This window comes from Anastrepha obliqua, chromosome 2, assembly GCF_027943255.1.
Source record: "Anastrepha obliqua isolate idAnaObli1 chromosome 2, idAnaObli1_1.0, whole genome shotgun sequence".
In the NCBI taxonomy this organism is placed as follows: domain Eukaryota; kingdom Metazoa; phylum Arthropoda; class Insecta; order Diptera; family Tephritidae; genus Anastrepha; species Anastrepha obliqua.
Genome location: NC_072893.1, coordinates 20,662,181 through 20,680,938, shown reverse-complemented (window position 1 = coordinate 20,680,938; position 18,758 = coordinate 20,662,181). Strand labels below are relative to the sequence as shown.

The 18,758-nt window shown below is 40.7% G+C and overlaps 2 protein-coding genes and 1 long non-coding RNA gene across 3 annotated transcripts; all 3 read left to right on the top strand.

The window, feature by feature from the left end:
* Positions 1-1,896: 1,896 nt before the first annotated feature.
* On the top strand, positions 1,897-2,748 carry LOC129237170 (uncharacterized). The gene has a single exon (XM_054871673.1). It carries the CDS (start codon positions 1,897-1,899, stop codon positions 2,746-2,748), a length of 852 nt encoding a protein of 283 aa, XP_054727648.1.
* Positions 2,749-14,972: 12,224 nt separating this feature from the next.
* On the top strand, positions 14,973-15,326 carry LOC129239436 (uncharacterized). The gene is made up of 3 exons (XR_008581844.1): positions 14,973-14,999; positions 15,060-15,187; positions 15,265-15,326. It is a non-coding gene; the product is annotated as an uncharacterized LOC129239436 (long non-coding RNA).
* A 145-nt stretch (positions 15,327-15,471) lies between these two features.
* Positions 15,472-16,641, top strand: LOC129237169 (uncharacterized). Its single transcript, XM_054871672.1, has 4 exons — positions 15,472-15,499; positions 15,688-15,849; positions 16,237-16,409; positions 16,471-16,641. Exons 1-4 carry the CDS (start codon positions 15,472-15,474, stop codon positions 16,639-16,641), a joined length of 534 nt encoding a protein of 177 aa, XP_054727647.1.
* Positions 16,642-18,758: the final 2,117 nt, after the last annotated feature.

Genomic DNA, 18,758 nt, shown 5'->3' with positions numbered 1-18,758 from the left:
CAATTCTGCTTATTGACGAATCCACTGAGGTGAAAATGTGACTCGTCACTGAAGATTATTTTCTTCACGAAGTGCGCGATTTGCATTTTGATTTGAACGCCTGTTTTCATAATAAGCCAGAATAACTTTAACGTGTTGCTGGAATGTGCATCTTTCCATGGTTCAAATTGAATTAATCTGAAATTGAAAAATGTCAAATGAAATGCAGAAAAAAACTTAATGTTGAGGTGTGGTTCACATTCAATATCGGCCTTTAAAATTTAACCACCCTTTATATAACACCAACAGGAAATTCATGAGGGGACTTCTAAGCTTTAACTAAACATATCCGAAGAGATTTTTTCAAAATTTTTCTGGTCTAGAATTTCGAAAAAATCGATTTTTTCATGTAATAGTTTATACTTTCAAAAATATATTTGCAAATTTTTATATTCAAATTCATTGTATAATAGCTAAGACGTTACAGTCCTTTAAACGAGGCCGGTTTGGAGTACGACCCCCAGTTAAGGGTTTTCCAATAACAGGTGTTACTGTTTAACGATTTTTTATGACCGGAATTGGATGGTATTGATCTGGACAACGTTCATTTTCAACAAGACGGCGCTAAGTGTCACACAAGCAACGAAACCACTGATCTTTTACGGGAAAAGTTTCCGGACAGTGTTATCTCTCGAAGAGGTGATCACGATTGGCCACGGAGATCTTGTGATTTAACCCCTTGTGACTTTTTTCTTTGGGGTCACGTGAAAGAGATGGTCTACGCCAACAGCTCACGGTCGATTCAACACCTCAAAGATGGAATTCGTGAGGCTATCAAGGACATAGGGCAGCCAATTTGCAATTCGGTTATGGAAAGTTTCATGAAAAGGATATTGTCCTGTAAGCGTGGTCGTGGTGATCATTTGTCTGATGTTATTTTCCACTATTAACGGCGTATCCTCCTTCGCGATGGCAGACACCTTGCCGTGGTGCGGAGGCTTAGTCGAATCACTAACCAGACCTTACCAAAGGATGATAGTGTTGTCACTTAAATACATCCCAGTATTGGGCGAATGCACTTCACTCCCTTGGTTCGGGCTGCTTTTTGAACGATGACCAAGCTCTGCCCTGGGTCGGAACAAGGTGTTATACGACCCGTGCCGAGGTTCAGCCTGGCTGGGGACCCAGACCAAAAATAGCCCAGTCTTGAACGGAGTGCTCCGGATACCTGGCGACCTCCGGTTCTATCTAGCCTTACCTGTGCACACGGACCTCTGTACAGGCGGACCTCCCTTGTCCGACACTCGTGGGACCAAAATGAACATGTCAAACAAAAATAAAAATAACATTTCTTACAAGGAGGTCGGTCCTCCCAAAAAACCAACAAAGGTGGCTTCGACTACTGCTACAGCTGAGAGCAAGGCAGTGGTCAGACCGCCGCTTTTAGGAGCTAGAGGGGGCATAAGCGAAAGGGCTGGTCCCAGTACGAGTACTGCAGGAGGCAGTGGGGGGCGAGGAGGCTTGGGTAAACCGGCCTCAAATCGGTCAATGACAGGAGCTGCGGGGGCAACGTTGCGTAGGTCAAATAACCCCCACCCCACCTCAACCTCTTATAGAGGACGGGGGTCGGCACCTGCTTTTAGGATTAACCGGCAGGTTGCCATAGAAGGGCCTAGTACCTCTAGGCAGTTCATAAGCGCAGAACGGGGGGGGCTGGCTAAACATGTCCGTCCCTCCAAGCTAAACTACTATGAAAAGAAGGCGGCCAGCAGGGTCATATTTAGACTAGGAGAGGTAGCAACAGACCAGCTAACCGAAGACCAGGCTAAATCGCTAGAGTGGGCAAAGGGAGTAATATCCGACTTGGGAAAACCGGCGGGTGCTACTCCCAAAAGACAACGGTCTGCAGAGCAGACAATGGAAAGGGCCGCCAAAAGACAGAAGGCAGGTGGCCAAAAATACCCAACCTTCAGTGAGGTGGTAAAAGGCGGCGGTGAGATACTGGCCGTCATCGACAAAGGAGAGGAGGAAGGAGTGATTCCTAAGGAAAAATGGAGGTGGATCGAGGAGGCTATCGCCGAAGTGTACCTTCAGATCCTAGAGGAACACCCCGGACCCCCTCCCCTTTGTCATGACGCAGGCTGGTATCAAGGTAGAGCAAAACTCATCGCCTGCGAAGACACTAGGTCAGCCACGCTCTACAGGTTGGCCGTAAACAAGATAGGAGAGGTTTGGCCGGGTGCCAAACTCGATGCGGTCAGCAAGGATGAAATTCCAAGCAGGCCTCGAGCACGAGTTTGGATTCCAGCCAAGCCGGCAGAGCTAAACAAAATTGAAGAGATGTTCAAGTCTTGCAACAGAGACCTGCCAACACATAATTGGAAGGTAGGGAGAATAGAGGAGCCAGTAGAAGGTAGGCGACAGGTGATGCTCATCCTCAATGGAGAATCGCTCGGCCCACTGGCGCAGAAAAACAATGTCGTGAGGTTCGGGTTCGTTGACGCAACCATTCGAATCTATCGCAGCGACGAGCCAGCTTTGAACTCAGACGAGGAGAGTGACAAAGCCAGCTTGCGGAGCGATACTGAAGAAGGGTTGGCCAACAGCCAATGCTCAACCGACTCGGAGAGGCTGACCGGTGTGGGGCCGCTCTTTAACGAAGATGATCTCCTCGCTGACATTGAGGGTGGGGAGATCTCAGAGGAGGACGTCGAGGTCACGATGGTGGAGATGAAACGGACAGATTCTCATGAAGCTGATCCAAATTAATCTCCACCACTCCAAACTTGCGTCCGCGCATCTCTCCGTCCGCTTGGCTGCCGGTGGACTTGACATAGCCCTCATTCAAGAGCCGTGGATATACGGCAATAAAATCTGCGGCCTCGGAGTGAAGGGATTTAAAATGATTGCCGTACAACACAGAGGTAAGATTCGTAGCTGCATCCTCGCTAAAAATAATATAAATATCTTCCTGCTTCCACAGCTTAGTAGCGGCGACATGGTGGCGGCAAGCATCGAGCTCGGGAAAACCGGTTTTTGGCTAGCCTCCGCCTACATGGCCTATGACAGAGAAGCTCCGCCGGACGAAGTCCGCACTCTGGTGCAAGAGGCAGCCCGGAAGAACAAAAATTTGGTTGTCTCCTGCGACGCAAATGCCCACAATACCCTGTGGGGGAGCAGCGACACTAACTCTAGAGGTGAGTCACTACTGGACTTTATCTTAGAAAATAAAATTAGTGTTTTGAATTTAGGCTCAGAGCCGACTTTTGTTACCATGAACAGAGAGGAAGTTTTGGACATCACCCTGGCTTCCGACATGTTCTCTAACCACATTAAAAGATGGCGAGTTTCAAACGAAAATTCGTTCTCAGACCATCGGTATATTGAATTCGAAATCGAAACTAGGTCTCCCCAAGTTAGCCAGTTCAGGAATATACGGAAAACTGACTGGGGAGTTTACAATAAAAAATTAAGAGCTTTACTGCCAAAGAAAGCCCCCAAAAACCCCACTACTCGTGGGGAGTTGGATAAACTGGTTAATCAGGTAACTAAAGCAATGAACAGATCGTTAGCAGCCAGCTGTCCGGTTGTCCGACCCAGAGGGAAGTCTAAACCACCCTGGTGGTCCGAGCAGCTAACCTCACTACGAGAATCCCATAGAAAACTATTTAATCTGGCCAAGGCCACGAGAAGGTCAGAGGACTGGCAAGCCTATAAGGCTGAATTGAAAAACTACAAAAAAGCAGTTAGAACTGCGCAGCGTGAATCATGGCAAAATTATTGCAAAGAAATTGAAGAAACTTCAGAAGCGGCCAGATTAAGAAAAATTCTCTCAAAGACGCCATGCAACCTAGGCTACCTACAAGGTCAAGGGAACACATGGACTACGTCAAGTGAGGAATCGTTAGGTCTTCTTCTAGACACACACTTTCCAGGTAACACGCCGGTGGAACAAAACCATTCCGCCAATAATGAAAGGCAATCCGACCTAGGAAATCTCTTAGTTACACACTCAAAAATCGATTGGGCTATTAATACTTTTGGTCCTTATAAATCGCCAGGAATGGACGGTATCTACCCCGCTGAACTACAGCAATCACGGGGCATTGTACTACCGTTTATCAAAATTGTCATTAGAAGCTGTCTTAACATGGGCTACATCCCGCTAGGATGGAGGGAGACGAAAGTCTCCTTCATACCCAAGGCAGGTAGGTCCTCACACACTAACCCTAAAGACTTCAGACCCATTAGTCTAACGTCTTTTCTTCTCAAGATCCTGGAGAGAATAATAGATGAATACATACGGAGTGTCGTGCCTTTAAATAGGCTCTCTTCGGCGCAACACGCCTATACTAAAGGGAAGTCCATAGAAACCGCCTTACACTCACTCGTCGGGTTGGTGGAAAAAAGCTTATCAGACAAAGAGTTTGCATTGGTTGCTTTCGTAGACATAGAAGGCGCCTTCAACAATATAAATGCAAACGCCATAGTAAATTCATTAGAAGATTTTGGAGTTGAACCACACGTCGTAGCCCTGATAGAAGATATACTCATCAAAAGAAAGGTAACGGCTAAATTAGGAAGCACTACTCTAAGCAGACAGGTCTGCAGAGGCACACCGCAAGGTGGAGTCCTCTCCCCTCTTCTTTGGATCCTGGCAGTAAACTCCCTGTTGCTGACCCTGGAAAGAGGGGGTTGCCACGTCACAGCTTACGCAGATGACGTAGCAATCGCCGTTAAAGGCAAATATCCTAATACCCTTATGGATATTCTGCGCTCTAACATGGCCACGCTTAGAAGCTGGACTGAGAACAGGGGACTCGATATAAACCCCTCAAAAACTCAAATAATTCTCTTTACAAAGAAACATAGGCTCCCTGCAATCTCCCCGCTAATTTTTAAGGGTGTGGAGATTCCTTTGAAAGAGAATGTCAAGTACCTAGGACTCATATTAGACAGGAAACTTACGTGGAAATCTAATATTGAGGAAAGAGTAAAGAAGGCCAACGTTGCATTATACACTTGCAAAAAAGCGGTCGGTATCAAATGGGGACTAACACCCCGTATTACGCACTGGCTCTATACTTCGGTAGTTAGGCCAATCCTAATGTACGGAATACTGGTATGGTGGCCATCTGCTCAAAAGGCGACTTACGCTAAAATCATGAGTAAGGTCCAAAGAACAGCTTTTTTATGCATCTCTGGCGCTTTAAGGACTACTCCAAACAAAGCGCTGGAAGTGCTAATCAACTTACCTGCCCTAAATCTGGTAGGAAAACACGTCGCCGCCGCCTCGGCGCTCAGACTAAAAAGTATGGCGCTATGGAAAGACCGGTGTTTTGGCCACGCTTCCATTTTGCACTCTCTGAATAGTCATAAACAAGAAATAGACTACTCTATCCCTAGACTCACCTTTGAAAGGCTCTTCAAGACGAGTATACCATCAAGAAGTGAGTGGCATACAACAAGGCCATGGAGAAGGGGGGAATTAAACTTTTACACAGATGGCTCCAAGCTAGACGATAAGGTTGGCTACGGAGTTTTCTCGAAGGAATTAGGACTGGAACTATCCGTTCGACTACCAGACTACTGCAGCGTCTATCAGGCAGAGGTATTAGCTATAAAAGAAGTGGCTATATACCTAAATACGCACGCCGTAACAAAAACGATTATAAACATATTCTCGGATAGCCAGGCGGCCATCAAATCAATGAATGCGGCTTTACTAAGATCGAAGGTTGCACAGGAATGCCGGGCAGCCCTAAATGACATTAGTGACGTATTCAAGGTCAGCCTTATTTGGGTTCCGGGACATAGAGATATTGAGGGAAACTGTAAAGCAGATGAGCTAGCCAGAAAGGGTACTGCTCTCCAACTGCTGAGTGATAAAGGTACCATCGGAATACCCATGGCCACGAGTAAACTAATGATAAAAAACCACTTCATCCAAGAGGCCAATAGATCATGGAGAAATGAGGATACGTGTCTAACAGCTAGGCTACTATGGCCGCAAATAAACAAGAAAAGAACAAAGGAATTGCTTAGTCTCTCAAGAGACAATATCTCGAAGGTCGTGGCTTGTCTAACCGCTCACTGGCTATTTGGCAGGCATTCCTCGAGACTAGGAGTTTTCTCCCATGAATATTGCAGAAGTTGTAGAGATGAGGAAGAGGAAGAAACAGTTGAGCACTTCCTTTGCAATTGTCCAGCCCTAGCTAAAATCAGAGCAGGTTGTCTAGGTAAATACTTTTTTAATTCTCTTACAGAACTGTCTGGCGTGGGGTTGGCATCAATACTACGCTTCATAAGAGCCACGAAATGGTTCCACGAAGGAAGATAAATGAGGTTCCCGTGCAGCACAGTGGTATCACAACGGACCTGTAAGGTCTAAGTGAGTTGGTCGTGCAGACCGACTACCACCATAACCTAACCTAACCTAACGGCGTATCCTCCTCTTTACAATGAAATAAACACCCGATCATTTATGTTAAAAAAATAGCATTTTTCTTTGAATATCAAAATAACACGCCAATATAAGCGCGTTGACCGTATTTTTCTGGAAACTATTTTTTCCGAGTTGGCGTTGGTAATTTATCAAAAAGTACTGAACCGATTGATTTGAATTTTTAATATGTTATTGAGTAGACTTGTGGATCTCGCGGGTAGCTGAATTATAATTTATAATCAATTTTTCTATTTTTTTTTTTGTAAGATCGAGAACGTGAAAAAAAATCCTTTTATTGTTTTTCCAATAAACAGATAAAATATCTGGAAAACAATTGTTTTTTTTCTTTTGTAAATCTGTTACCCGCCATAGCGACATATTCTTGATGAATAATAGACCAAATCTGTTTTTCAGACGTACTTGAGCAGCCCAATCTGTTACGCCAGTGGCATGTGTTACGTCAAGGGAAGCAATTTTTTTATTTTTGTCATTGAAAAAAAGATTTCTTTTTTTTTGTTTTTTGTTTTTCTTCAATTTCACTTTTCTGGACCAAAAAGGTGCCTTAATATTTTATCATAAACAAATGGTATGAAACATACACCGTGCAATAGTTTCATAAAAAACTGACCGCACACGAACGACCATCGACATGGGATTAGGGCTTAACTTGTGCGAATGCAGCCAGTGGTGCGACCGACAACAAAAATAAAAGTTCAATAGAGTAATTCGAGCTTGGTTTTTCTTTTAAGTCTCTTATGGTGACTCTCTTCTCGCATCAGACATTATGCGAGAGTGTTTGGCTGCAAGAATAATCTCTTTTGATAGCGGGTTGCTGTGTTTTTATTTTCTCTTTAATCATCGATATTTTGGGCATTGGAGACATACCACACGGGGCAATTTATTATCATCCTGAGTACTTTAGACTAAAGTCTCTGTTTTTTTTTTCGATATTTGAGTTGACTGCAATACCCCACAGCTGGATACCGTATGACCAAATTAGTTAGAGAATGGCCTTATAAAAGGTGGTTAAGTTTCAAGGACCGGTGTAGATTTTGAATAAAGTAAAATTTTTTTAGGAAATGATTGTCATTTCTTTCTATTGTGATAATACTGGTATAGCTCAATTACGTATGAAACAAAATATCGCCCAAATAGCCGCCGCGGCCTCAGCGGCACACCTCCATCCGATGGTCCAAATTTTCGATGACGCTGAGGCATAATTGAGGTTCTATCGTATGCCGTTAATGTGCCGAATTATCTCATCCTTTAGCTCTTAAATTGTTGCTGGCTTATCGACGCACACTTTTTCTTTCAAATAACCCCAAAGGAAGAAGTCCAACCGTGTCGTTGACGTTTGGGTGTGGTTCACATTCAACATCAGCCCTTGAAATTTAACCACCCTTTATCATAAATCTGGTGAATTTCATCAGTAGCTTGAAACGAGTAATTATAAATGTAAATTAGCCACCGTTGGTCGTCATTCTCCAATTCAAAGCTCTTCTTGCTTTTCCCTGTTTGGTTCTTTTTTCTCAGTTATTTTTTTTCCGTCTGTATGGCATCACAACGGACGAATTTTAATGCTTTGCCAAAATAGGTCCTCTCAATACTCAATAAATTTTTCTAAAGTTTTTTTACTTTTATATGTATGTATACAAGGGAATTTGTCTATAAAAACTTATTGTTTCATTGGAGAAGGAAGAAATATTAAAGTGATCCAACGCGTAGGTATGCCACTGAGTTTCTGCCACTTTGCTGAGCACGAAATAACTGCCAGTGTCAAAATAGCAAATGACATAATAAGAAGCCAGTCCACTGTCCACCTTTTACATCTTTAAATCTAAGGCAGTTATCTCAAAATGTCACACCAAACGCATTTTACGTGAGACATCGGAAAGAATGGCTCTGCAATTACCAGAACGATTAAAGATTGCTTTGGGGACCGGGCAGTCGGTTGAGTTTTGTGTCCTGCAGCATTTCTAGCGCACGTGTGCGTGTGTCAGGTTGTGTTAGTCACGAAGCAATTGCCTCTTTCTGCAACTTAACAATGTTGCGGGCTCGTTAAATGTTGAGCAATAAAATGACTGAATAGAGAGTTTCCGTTTTAAATTTAGAACAATAGTAACAATGGCAAAGTATACATACAAATACATGCATACATAGCGAGTAGCACAGGCAAACAAGTTCATGAGTGGTAAATAGAGCAGTAATACTAATTTCGCTGTTTGTACGAGTACACATAAACATACTTACATATAAACAAATTTCTGAGTTCTGACTGTAGTGCAATCAAAATCTTCAAATTCCGAAGGAAGCGATGAAGGGGTCGTAAAGGCTCAATTTAAATGTAGTCTGGTGAAACGAAGAACACACTGACCACTGTCAGATATGTCAGCAGTGGTCGGAATGGAGCTCACTGTTCTCGATGCCAGCGGACAATTTGGTGCCTTACGTTAGCTTTGGTAGGAAGAGAGAGACCCTAGATAGAGATCAAGATAATATAGATAGCAGTCAATTCTGCAGCGATTCAACTATGGATGGACGACGTCATGAGGTCTACCCGTAGAAGAAGTTGATCTGAGTTAGGCTCCTGCAGAGTTGTCAAGTGATTTGTGAAAGAACCAAATAGGAAATTAGCGACAAGTCTCCCAAAACTTGGTAGAAAGGGCCTGAGAGCAGTGGTGGGTGTAATCACCGCGCACAACGCTTGTAGTCAGCTTAGTGGTAATATACAGGGTGGCTGATGAAAGCCGCTACCAAAAAAAAATTTAATAACTTTTTTCCTTTTTAAGTTATCTGTTCCATTTTTGTTTTAATTTGCAGATTGATCTTTAAAATTTATTAAAATGGATAACTGGGACACGCAAACAAGAATTTGGATAGTCCGCCGCTATCACGCACTGGAGTCCGTAGTTTTGGTACAGAGAGAGTACAGGCGGATGTTTGGCGGCGATCCCCCGAGCAGATGGACCATAATGAGACTGGTGAATAATTTTGCTGAGCAAGGAACAGTCGCAAGAAGGCCTTATCATCGAAACCCACCAGTTCGGACGGAGGAAACGATCGCTGCTGTAGCTGCAGCTATACAAAGCAATCCAAGGGTTTCAACAAGAAGCTTATCTGCTCAACTTGGTGTCAGCCGACAGTCTTTGCAAACAATAATGCACAAAGATTTCGACTTATTTCCCTACAAAATTCAAATGTTTAACAAACTGAATGCAGCAGACTTGCCGATTCGCTTGGAATTTTGCCAGAAGATCCTGCAAATGGTGGAAGAAGACCAAAACATGTTAAACTGCCTTTTCATGTCTGATGAGGCCCATTTCGATTTAAACGGCAATGTGAACAAACAAAATTGTCGAATATGGAGTACTTCTTACCCACAGATACTCCACGAGACGGAATTGCATCCTCTTCGCGTGACAGTGTGGTGTGCGGTTTCTTCACGCTGTATTGTCGGGCCTTATTTTTTTGAAGAAAATGGTCACACCGTTACGGTTACTGGAGACCGTTATTTGAAAATGCTAAAAGAATTTTTCTATCCAGAACTACGCCGAAAGAGAATTCCTTTCAACTCTGTGTGGTTTCAACAAGATGGGGCAACGTCTCACATAGCCCAGACTGTTATGACAGAGTTGCGACGAAAATTTCCCAATAAACTGATTTCAAGAAACTCCGAATTTCGTTGGCCCCCCAGGTCGCCTGACCTTACTGCACCTGACTTTTTCTTGTGGGGTTTATGTAAACAAGAAGTTTATAAAACAAAGCCAACAAATTTGGATGAACTAAAACAATCCATTCGGGCAACAATTGCGGCTATTCCTGTCGCAACTCTCAAAGCAGCAATGAACAACTTTTTACTAAGATGCCGCACTTGTGTCAACGAGCATGGGAGGCATTTAAATTCAATTATTTTTAAAACTAGTTAAGCTACATTTAATAAAATTTAATGACCTTCAACTTGAAAAAAAAATAAATGAATTCCATACACTAAAAAAAAAGTTATTTGAGTTTCTTAATGTAGCAAAATTCATCAGCCACCCTGTAGAAATCATTGACAACCCCTAATTCCTATCCTGTTCTGAGAATGAGGACACTGCATAGCATTTTCTCTGTAGCTGTGCGGCGTTTATGGAATCAGACTCAGGCTGTAGGTGATTTTTTTTTTGTCGGGACAGACTAGCAGGTGCATCACACAGATACAATTACATCCATTGTACTGCACTCGGATTCCCTTTTTAATTTATTTAAATCTCCTCAACCTCCGAAGAAATCAGAGTAGATCTTGTGGTGCCAAGGAGCCAAGGTACTCGCTTCTTAACACATCAGTGCCAAAGACCTCAAGGCTAATTCGAGCGAAGGTGGGGCAGACGCACAGAAAATGGTCCGCCGTCAACATGAGTCCGTTTCTGAGCAATTGTCTAATTATGCAATATCTAACTGGAGCAAACGTTCTTGTTCAAGCGATTTTAGGTTATGTTTGTTGATCGCGCTAATGCTCAAGCATGCCTCTATCTCGCGATATGTCGCATGACGATCTTGCCTTATGAATTGACACATATCATCGGTTTTTTCCTGGTACAACAACCATTTTTGGACGACTTTTACAAAATTCGTCCTGCACCGATTGACGGCCACGTTGAAACTCGTTGTTCACAGTGCCTAAGTATGGTGCTCAGTCAGGACGACCATTGTATTACACCCGAATAGATTATAGTGGAAAGAATAGCGAGACAGGATAGATGATGAATATTAAGAGATCCGGAAGAGGAAGAATATGAACTTTATCCATACTCAGTACATCGCAACCCCACAGCATTGGACAACAGAGTAGGTAGGGGTTCGATCCAACGATCCTTGCCATGCCCCTTAACTCCATGCCATCCAGAGTCGTGTTTGACAAGAGATGCAGTGTGGTGCTGCAAGAACCTCAACTGTGGCTAAACTCAGAAAATGAGCCCGGCAAACACTATTTGCACATTTTCACGGATGGATCTTGGACCGAGCACGGCTCCGGCTCTGGGGTCTACAAAGAATCCAGCGGGGCGAAACTGCACTTTGCTCTTGGAATGCATACATCTGTGTTTCAAGCGGAGGTGTATGCTGTTCAAGAAGCGATGAACTTTGTTGTGGAACACCGATGCAGAGGCAGGTCTATATGGGCATGCAGTGACAGCCAAGCTGCACTCATGGCCTTAGACAGTCCCCAAAACACTTCAATGGTAGTCGAGTCCTGTAAATCCAAGCTGAACTATGTCGGTAGACATAACAGTCTGATGCTAACATGGGTTCCGGGACACGTGGTTATCGTGGGAAACGAGACCTCTGACTCCTTAGGTAAGATGGGCTCTGAGGCCAACTTCTTTGGCCCGGAGCCCGTTTTGCCACTCCCTTCTGCGGCCATCAAAGCCACGGTTAGCAAACGAGTTACTCTATCCCACAGGCGAGCTTGGCTGGCTGAGAGAGGTTGCAGAGAACGAAATTGCTGTTACCTGTTATGTCCGATCGACTGTCGCAGTTCCTCCTGTCACTAAGCAGAGGGGACTGTAGGAGGCTGGTTGGACCGATCACGGGCTACTTTCTATAAGCAAAGCACATGGAAAAGGTGGACATCTCAGACAGTGCATTTTGTCCCCACTTCCTGTGCGTCTGCCCAGCCATCGCTCGAATCAGGTTTGAGGTCTTTGGCACCACAAAAGTTCTACTCAGACATCTTCGGAGATCGGGTAGCACCGTATTCACCTGATATAGCCCCGTGCGACTTCTTCTTGTTTCCCTAGTTGAAGTTACCACTTCGTGGAAGGAGATTTCAGTCGATAGAGGAGATCAAAAAGAAAATGCGACGAAGGAGCTGAAGGCCATCCCTTCGTCGGCCTACCAGGGGTGCATGATGGACTAGGTTAAACGTTGGCACATTTGTGTTGCTTCAGACGGGTTATACGAGGGGTGTCTTTTATATGTCGGGATTTGGCAACCCTGGTGTTGCAATCTTGCAACTGACAGCTGTATCGGAAAGTTTGACATTTTTTGGCTTTTACGTACTCAGAACTTTTTGAAATACCAGCGCTATGTGTGTTGTTTACAGTAACTTAAAAGATTCATCTCGGTCCAAAAATGAAATTAAATCATGAACATTTTCGTGCGATTATTTTTTACAACTTTCGACGTGGATTAACTCAGCAACATTGCATGGATGAACTTAATTCATTTTTTGGAGATGAAGCTCCATCAAGGACCAGTGTTTATCGATGGTATGGTGAATTCAATCGTGGGCAAAGTTCACTCCAAGACGAATTTCGTGAAGGTCGTCCAAAATCAGTTGTTATTCCGAAAACCATTGATGCTGTGCGCGAACTGATATTGCAAGATCGTCATGTGACCTATCGTGAGATTGAGACAATCTTAGGCATTAGTGGGACCAGCATATATTCAATATTGCAAAAACATTTTACTGTCAAAAAAATTTGTTCGCGTTGGATCACACACAATTTGTCAATCGCTCAAAAAAAGGCTCGTGTCGATTGGTCGAAGGAAATGCTCAAAAAATACGATCGCGGGGCTTCGAAACACGTCTATGACATCGTGACAGGTGATGAATCATGGATTTACTCGTATGAGCCCGAAAGTAAACAGCAGTCGACTGTATGGGTGTTTCAAGATGAGCCAAATCCAACAAAAGTTGTTCGCGCACGAAGCACTTCCAAGCAAATGGTCGCCTGTTTTTTCGGAAAAAGTGGACATGTCGCAACCGTACCACTAGAACAACGCAGAACAGTAAATTCTGAGTGGTACACAACCATTTGTTTGCCAGTTGTGGTCCAAGAAATTAGGAAAACCAATCGCCAAAGACGGATCACTCTTCACCAGGACAATGCGAGCTCTCACACATCGGCTCAAACAACTGCATTTTTGAGCAAAAGCAAACTGAGAGGTCAACGTTTTTCGACACCTGAAGAAGCGGTTGCGGTATTCAGAATGCATGTTTTGGAGGTACCTCATTCAGAGTGGCAAATTGCTTCGACAATTGGTTCAAACGCATGCAAAATTGTATAGATCTTCAGGGAGAATATTTTGAAAAACAATAAAGTGATTTTCGATGATTTCGTATTTTGAAGGAGATTAAATAAATTTGCCTGAAATATAATTCTGTTTTGTTTTATTCCCGGTACTTTTTGATCACAGGTATATCAACTTTCAAGGATATACAATTTTCTACGTTTATTCTTTTGGACATGAATTTCATGGTTTTGTTAATTTTCATTTCCCAGTATAAAAATGTTGAAGCAAAATCTATTTATGTGCGCCAATAAGCAGACTCTGAATAAATGAAAAACACGCTTTTTTCGAAATTTAATTAAATTACATTACCAAAACTCTATTTTAATTTTGAACAGTGAGTATGTACGATTAAGCGCTTAAGCCACTGTATGTATGTTTTGAGATGTATAAGTGTAAAATGGGTGTATGCACCCTTGACATTGTACAATTCTGTCAAGTGCAGACAAAAATAAAAAAAAAAAAATAGAAAAAAATTGGGTCAAAGTAAAATCAACCACAGGAAACTGTTTTGAAAAAAGACCAGCACTTTTGCACAGAGAGAACAAAGCCAAACAAAATTAAAACATTCATCCTTAGTAATCAAAGTATTTGACAAGGGATTTCGATGATGCAAACCCCAACTATAATCGATTGCTCACTTTTCTGCTAATGACAATAGCAACGAAGCGGACATCAAAAACGGCTGGGACAGGCGGATGTGCCAATAAAAAAGTAATTGAATATGTAAGTAAATTGAAATGAAAACCAAATCAAATCAAATATAAGTAAATATAGAAACCCAAAGCAAAAAAAAAAAAACAAAAAATTAAATGAAAAATAAAATAAAAGATTAAATGAAAAATAACCAACACTGCAGCAGCAACTTGCAAGAGGGGAAGCTTTCATATATTTTCATCAAGAAAGAAATAAAAGAGAAAACAATTGAATAACCAAGGAAAGAGCGATGAAGCGGAATAAATGAAATTGAATTAAAATAAAAAAAATCGTATGTGGACATACACACATACATACATACATATGTATGAGTGAAAACTAAAATATATTTTTACTTGCTTGAAAGGCCCTCAGAGTTGAGTACAAAGAAATCCATGACTTTTATTTTTTATTTTGCGCAAATGGTTTCAAACTATTTTATGGTCGATCTTTAAACTTGGAAGTTTGCAGTTACAGACATGCAAGACTTCACTCAGAAAAAATTCCCTCCCTAAAATAAAGAAAACCATTCTTTATTTTGAACTCTTCCAAATTCATTAAATTTTATCGCTTTTGAGTATTTTTTCTTTTAAATGACTATAAATGTGTTTGAAACATAAACCCGTAGTCCTCATTTTGATGTTACATTCTTCTTTGTTATTTTTTACTTTACTTACAATTATCTTATCGAATGCTCATTGCTTTTACGAACATACGTAGTTGATTGTTTTTTTTCTTCGTGATTATATATTTTGTCGTGCAATGGATGAATTAATAGAAATTTTAATTGAGTTGGAAAGCGAACCGTTTTTGAACGTGTTTATTGGTAAGTTTATGGATATTTGGTTTTGCTCATTTTAGTTATTGCTAATCATTTCAATTATAGAAAGCGGTCTAACTAAGGAATCATTGAAGCTCCTAAAGCCAAGCCATTTGGATACATTGATCGACACATCGCAGTTTGGACCAAGGGTAATTTTTGAGCATAATCTGCTCAATTGGCAAGCGCAACAGGTATTTTGTTATTTTGTGCATATACACACATACAAATATGCATGCAAAAATTCATAATCTTCGTTTTACTTCACTAGGGAATAAAAACACAAGCCATTCACACTGAGGCATGCGCTTTATTGGCAAATGAATATCGTGGATATCGTGGCGAGGTAAATGTTTTTTTTATTACTTTTACTTTAGTTATTTATTTATTTTAAATATACATTTCTGTACTTCATATAAGGAATCTTTTGAAGCAATACTCAGTAAGTCGGCGGGTGGATCACAAATCCTGAAATACTATGCGCAAAAAAAGTGTCTCACTCCAAAGTATAGGAAACTTCTAGCTGCAACAGTTGCAAATTATTTTATTTCTGCTGAAGTACATCCAAACCCTAAAACATTTGAAGCTTTCGCCAATAAAATTGTGGATTTATTTACGAGTGAATCTAAAGTCTGATCACAACCTAAAATTTTTATTAAAAAAAAGTTTTCTAACCTCGATTTCATTTACACAGGATATATATTACAATACATTCATAAGAAAGGAAAAAAGCCAGGTGGATCTCTGTATGCTAAGTACCACAGTGTATTATTGAAACTTAGACGGGATGGTCTTATTTCCAAAAGAGATGTAGAACCAACAACAAAAGGAACGGAGATTAATTCTTGCGTAACAGGTATATATGTATGTACATAGGTACATATATCGTCGTTGCGAAAGCATTACCGCGTATATCCAATATACAAAACTACATAAGTGGTGAAGGAAGAGAAAACTGATTTTTTACAAAAGGATAGCTCAATTTTTTCACTGAACTTATAATTTATTAATATTATGACAGAGATCAATATACAAATAGTAATTCTGCAAAAGAGTGTACGTGAAACTTCAGTTTCTTTGGTCAATTCGTTTTGGTTTTATGCAGTTTTGCAATCGCAACGACGATATGGCTTTCTTAACTCATGAGTATATTTTGGTTTAATTTAAATTTTAAATGAGAGATTATTAAATATTATAATCTGCATTTAATGTAACCTTCATTTAATAAAAAAATTACATTTAGATTGCATTCAAGAAAAATCATGGTTAAAGTATAACGTTGAACCATTCGATGAAGTTCAACTAAAATGGGAAGCGACTTTTGCTGTGCGACGACAAATGCTACAAAAAGATGCCAATTTAAATACAATTTTAGAAGAATGGCCTCAGTATAAGCAGAGTTTTGGGCATTTAATGGTATAATTCGTGAGTTTTATTTACATAAAAAATAATTTATTGTTCTTCATTCCTATCTTAGATAGAACTGGATTTTAAGAAGCTGTACCCCGAAAAGCAAAATTTGTTATTTGATAAATGGGAGAGCTTCTGCCAAGCGATTCCACCTTTGCTAGAAATTTACATTAAAGATTCAAACAGTTTAACTACTTGGAGGCAGTTTAAAGAAGGAAGCATCAATGCTGGTATTTAATATGTCTTAAGCCCTCATTTTTTTTAACAATCTAATTTCAGATGCAAAAGACTTAGTCATTTTTTATCTTCTACACTCTGTCTTAATTCCAACTGGCCGAACATATAGAACATGCAAACAGACAAAAAAAAACACTTCATCAAGTACACTATTGCAGATTCACGAAATAGTTTCTTACTGTGGGCACCGACAAGTAATGAACTTCAGTCAAAATTGAAATTAATGGTAGATGCAAATTATATGGATAAAAGTACGATTCAGCCAATTATATGTTCCATTGGATTGGATTATTTTTATTGCAAGGAATATTATGTGTATTTCGCCGATATATTTTATAAGTTCGATAACCTAATCAAGTGTATTGATGTGTGTTTTAAAACATTCCATGTACTTAACTTTGAGTATCCGCCCGAATGTAGGACCATTTGGCTTTTTGTCCAGCAGTATTTCTATAACATTTCCTTGAAATCTCGCGAGAAAAATGAGTCTATTTGTGCAATTTTAAATGATTTGAAAAAACAAAATAAGACTTAAAATAAGAAATAATTGGAATGGATGTACACGTGCAATGTTCTCAATGCTTACAAATGCAAAAATAAAAAACTAAAACCAAATTTTTTGCATTTTTATTCAATATTTAAAACATTTCATAATCTGAAAATTCAGGTAGATTTTTTAAAATTGAGAAAAAAGCTATTTTTCTTTTAGTAAATTTTTACTAGAAACAAAATAACAGTTTCCCTAATTCCAGCAAATTTTACTCTGAAATGAGTAATATTTTTATTTTCTTTTAGCAAAATATTATCTATTTCAAACATAAAATTTATTACAAATATAAAAACAAATTCCTTAAATCGGGAAAGTTTTTCTCGAAAGCATGTAAACATTTTTTCTTCATTTTGAGAAAATATCAGATACTGAAAAGAGGATGCCTTTTCATAGGCGCCAAATCATTCCCATATTTCCTCATTTCAATAGTCGTTTTAACTTGAACCGAAGAAGTTTTTTTTTGAGTGTTGTAGGTAGCCTTTGCAAATCGCATTCAAGGCGGCCTTTGCAAATCGCTGCCTACGCGCAATGCTTCGAATTTGCTGGCCGAACCCCATGCCAAACAGCAGCCTGTGGAGTAGCACCAACCAAAGTCCAATACAAACGGAAGTTCTGAAGAGGAATTGGGGCTGGCTTGGACACGTTGTTAGGAGTGAATCAAGTGACATCCCACGCACTGTATTTTATTGAAATCCACAAGGAATCCGACGAAGCGGTAGACACTCGCTGACCTGGATGAGGTGTTTAGAAACGGAGAGAAAGAACACCAACAAAAGCTGAAGCGAGCTGAATGAGAATGCGTCTGATAGACTCAAATAGAGGAAAATCGTCGTGGCCCTTTGCTCACTCGCGGAACCATAGCAAATTATATTATAAAAGGTGATCAGATTGGAGGAACTTTTTTTAATAGGATTTTTTTGATAGGTTACGCGTGACTACTGTCAAACTAAATACACTTAATTTTTTTGAGTATTCATTGACATTTCATCATGGAAAGCCATACGATGCGAAAACGTTTACAAATCGTAGAATTGTATTACCAAAATCGACGCTCTGTGAAAAGTGTTCATCGGGCGCTCAGGCCAACTTATGGTGTTCAGCGTTGAGACCCCTTTTCGGTTTAATGGTTACGACAATAACCAAATTTCCATATTTGAGCTGGAGAGTAATCCGGAGCCATTCAAGAACAGCCATTACATCCAATTGAAACAACCGTTTGGTTAGGCCTATGGGCTCGAGGAGTCATCGGCCCATATTTCTTCAAAGGCGAGACTAGCGCCAATGTAACAGTGAATGGCAAACTCTATCAAGTTATACTAAACGACTTTTTGATGCCGGTTGAAGGGAAATTGAAGCTCATGATTTCCACAACATTTGGTTCCGACAACAACAGTAATGGCGCTATTGCAATACAGTCCGTGCAACAATGGATTTACTGCGTAGTCGTTCCGGTGAAAAATTTATCTCTCGTCTCGGATCAGTGAATTGGCCACCAAGATCGTGCGATATCCCACCTTTAGACTTTTATTTGTAAAGTCTAAATGCTTTTAAAACAAAACAGCTTCGAC

Excerpts from the sequence above, each read along its gene's own strand:
- LOC129237170 (XM_054871673.1), top strand. The coding sequence starts at position 1,897 with ATGGAAAGGGCCGCCAAAAGACAGAAGGCAGGTGGCCAAAAATACCCA.
- LOC129237169 (XM_054871672.1), top strand. The coding sequence starts at position 15,472 with ATGCGCAAAAAAAGTGTCTCACTCCAAA. Across the intron at positions 15,500-15,687 it reads AAAAAGTGTCTCACTCCAAA|GATATATATTACAATACATT; the intron begins GTATAGGAAACT and ends TCATTTACACAG. Across the intron at positions 16,410-16,470 it reads AGAGTTTTGGGCATTTAATG|ATAGAACTGGATTTTAAGAA; the intron begins GTATAATTCGTG and ends TTCCTATCTTAG.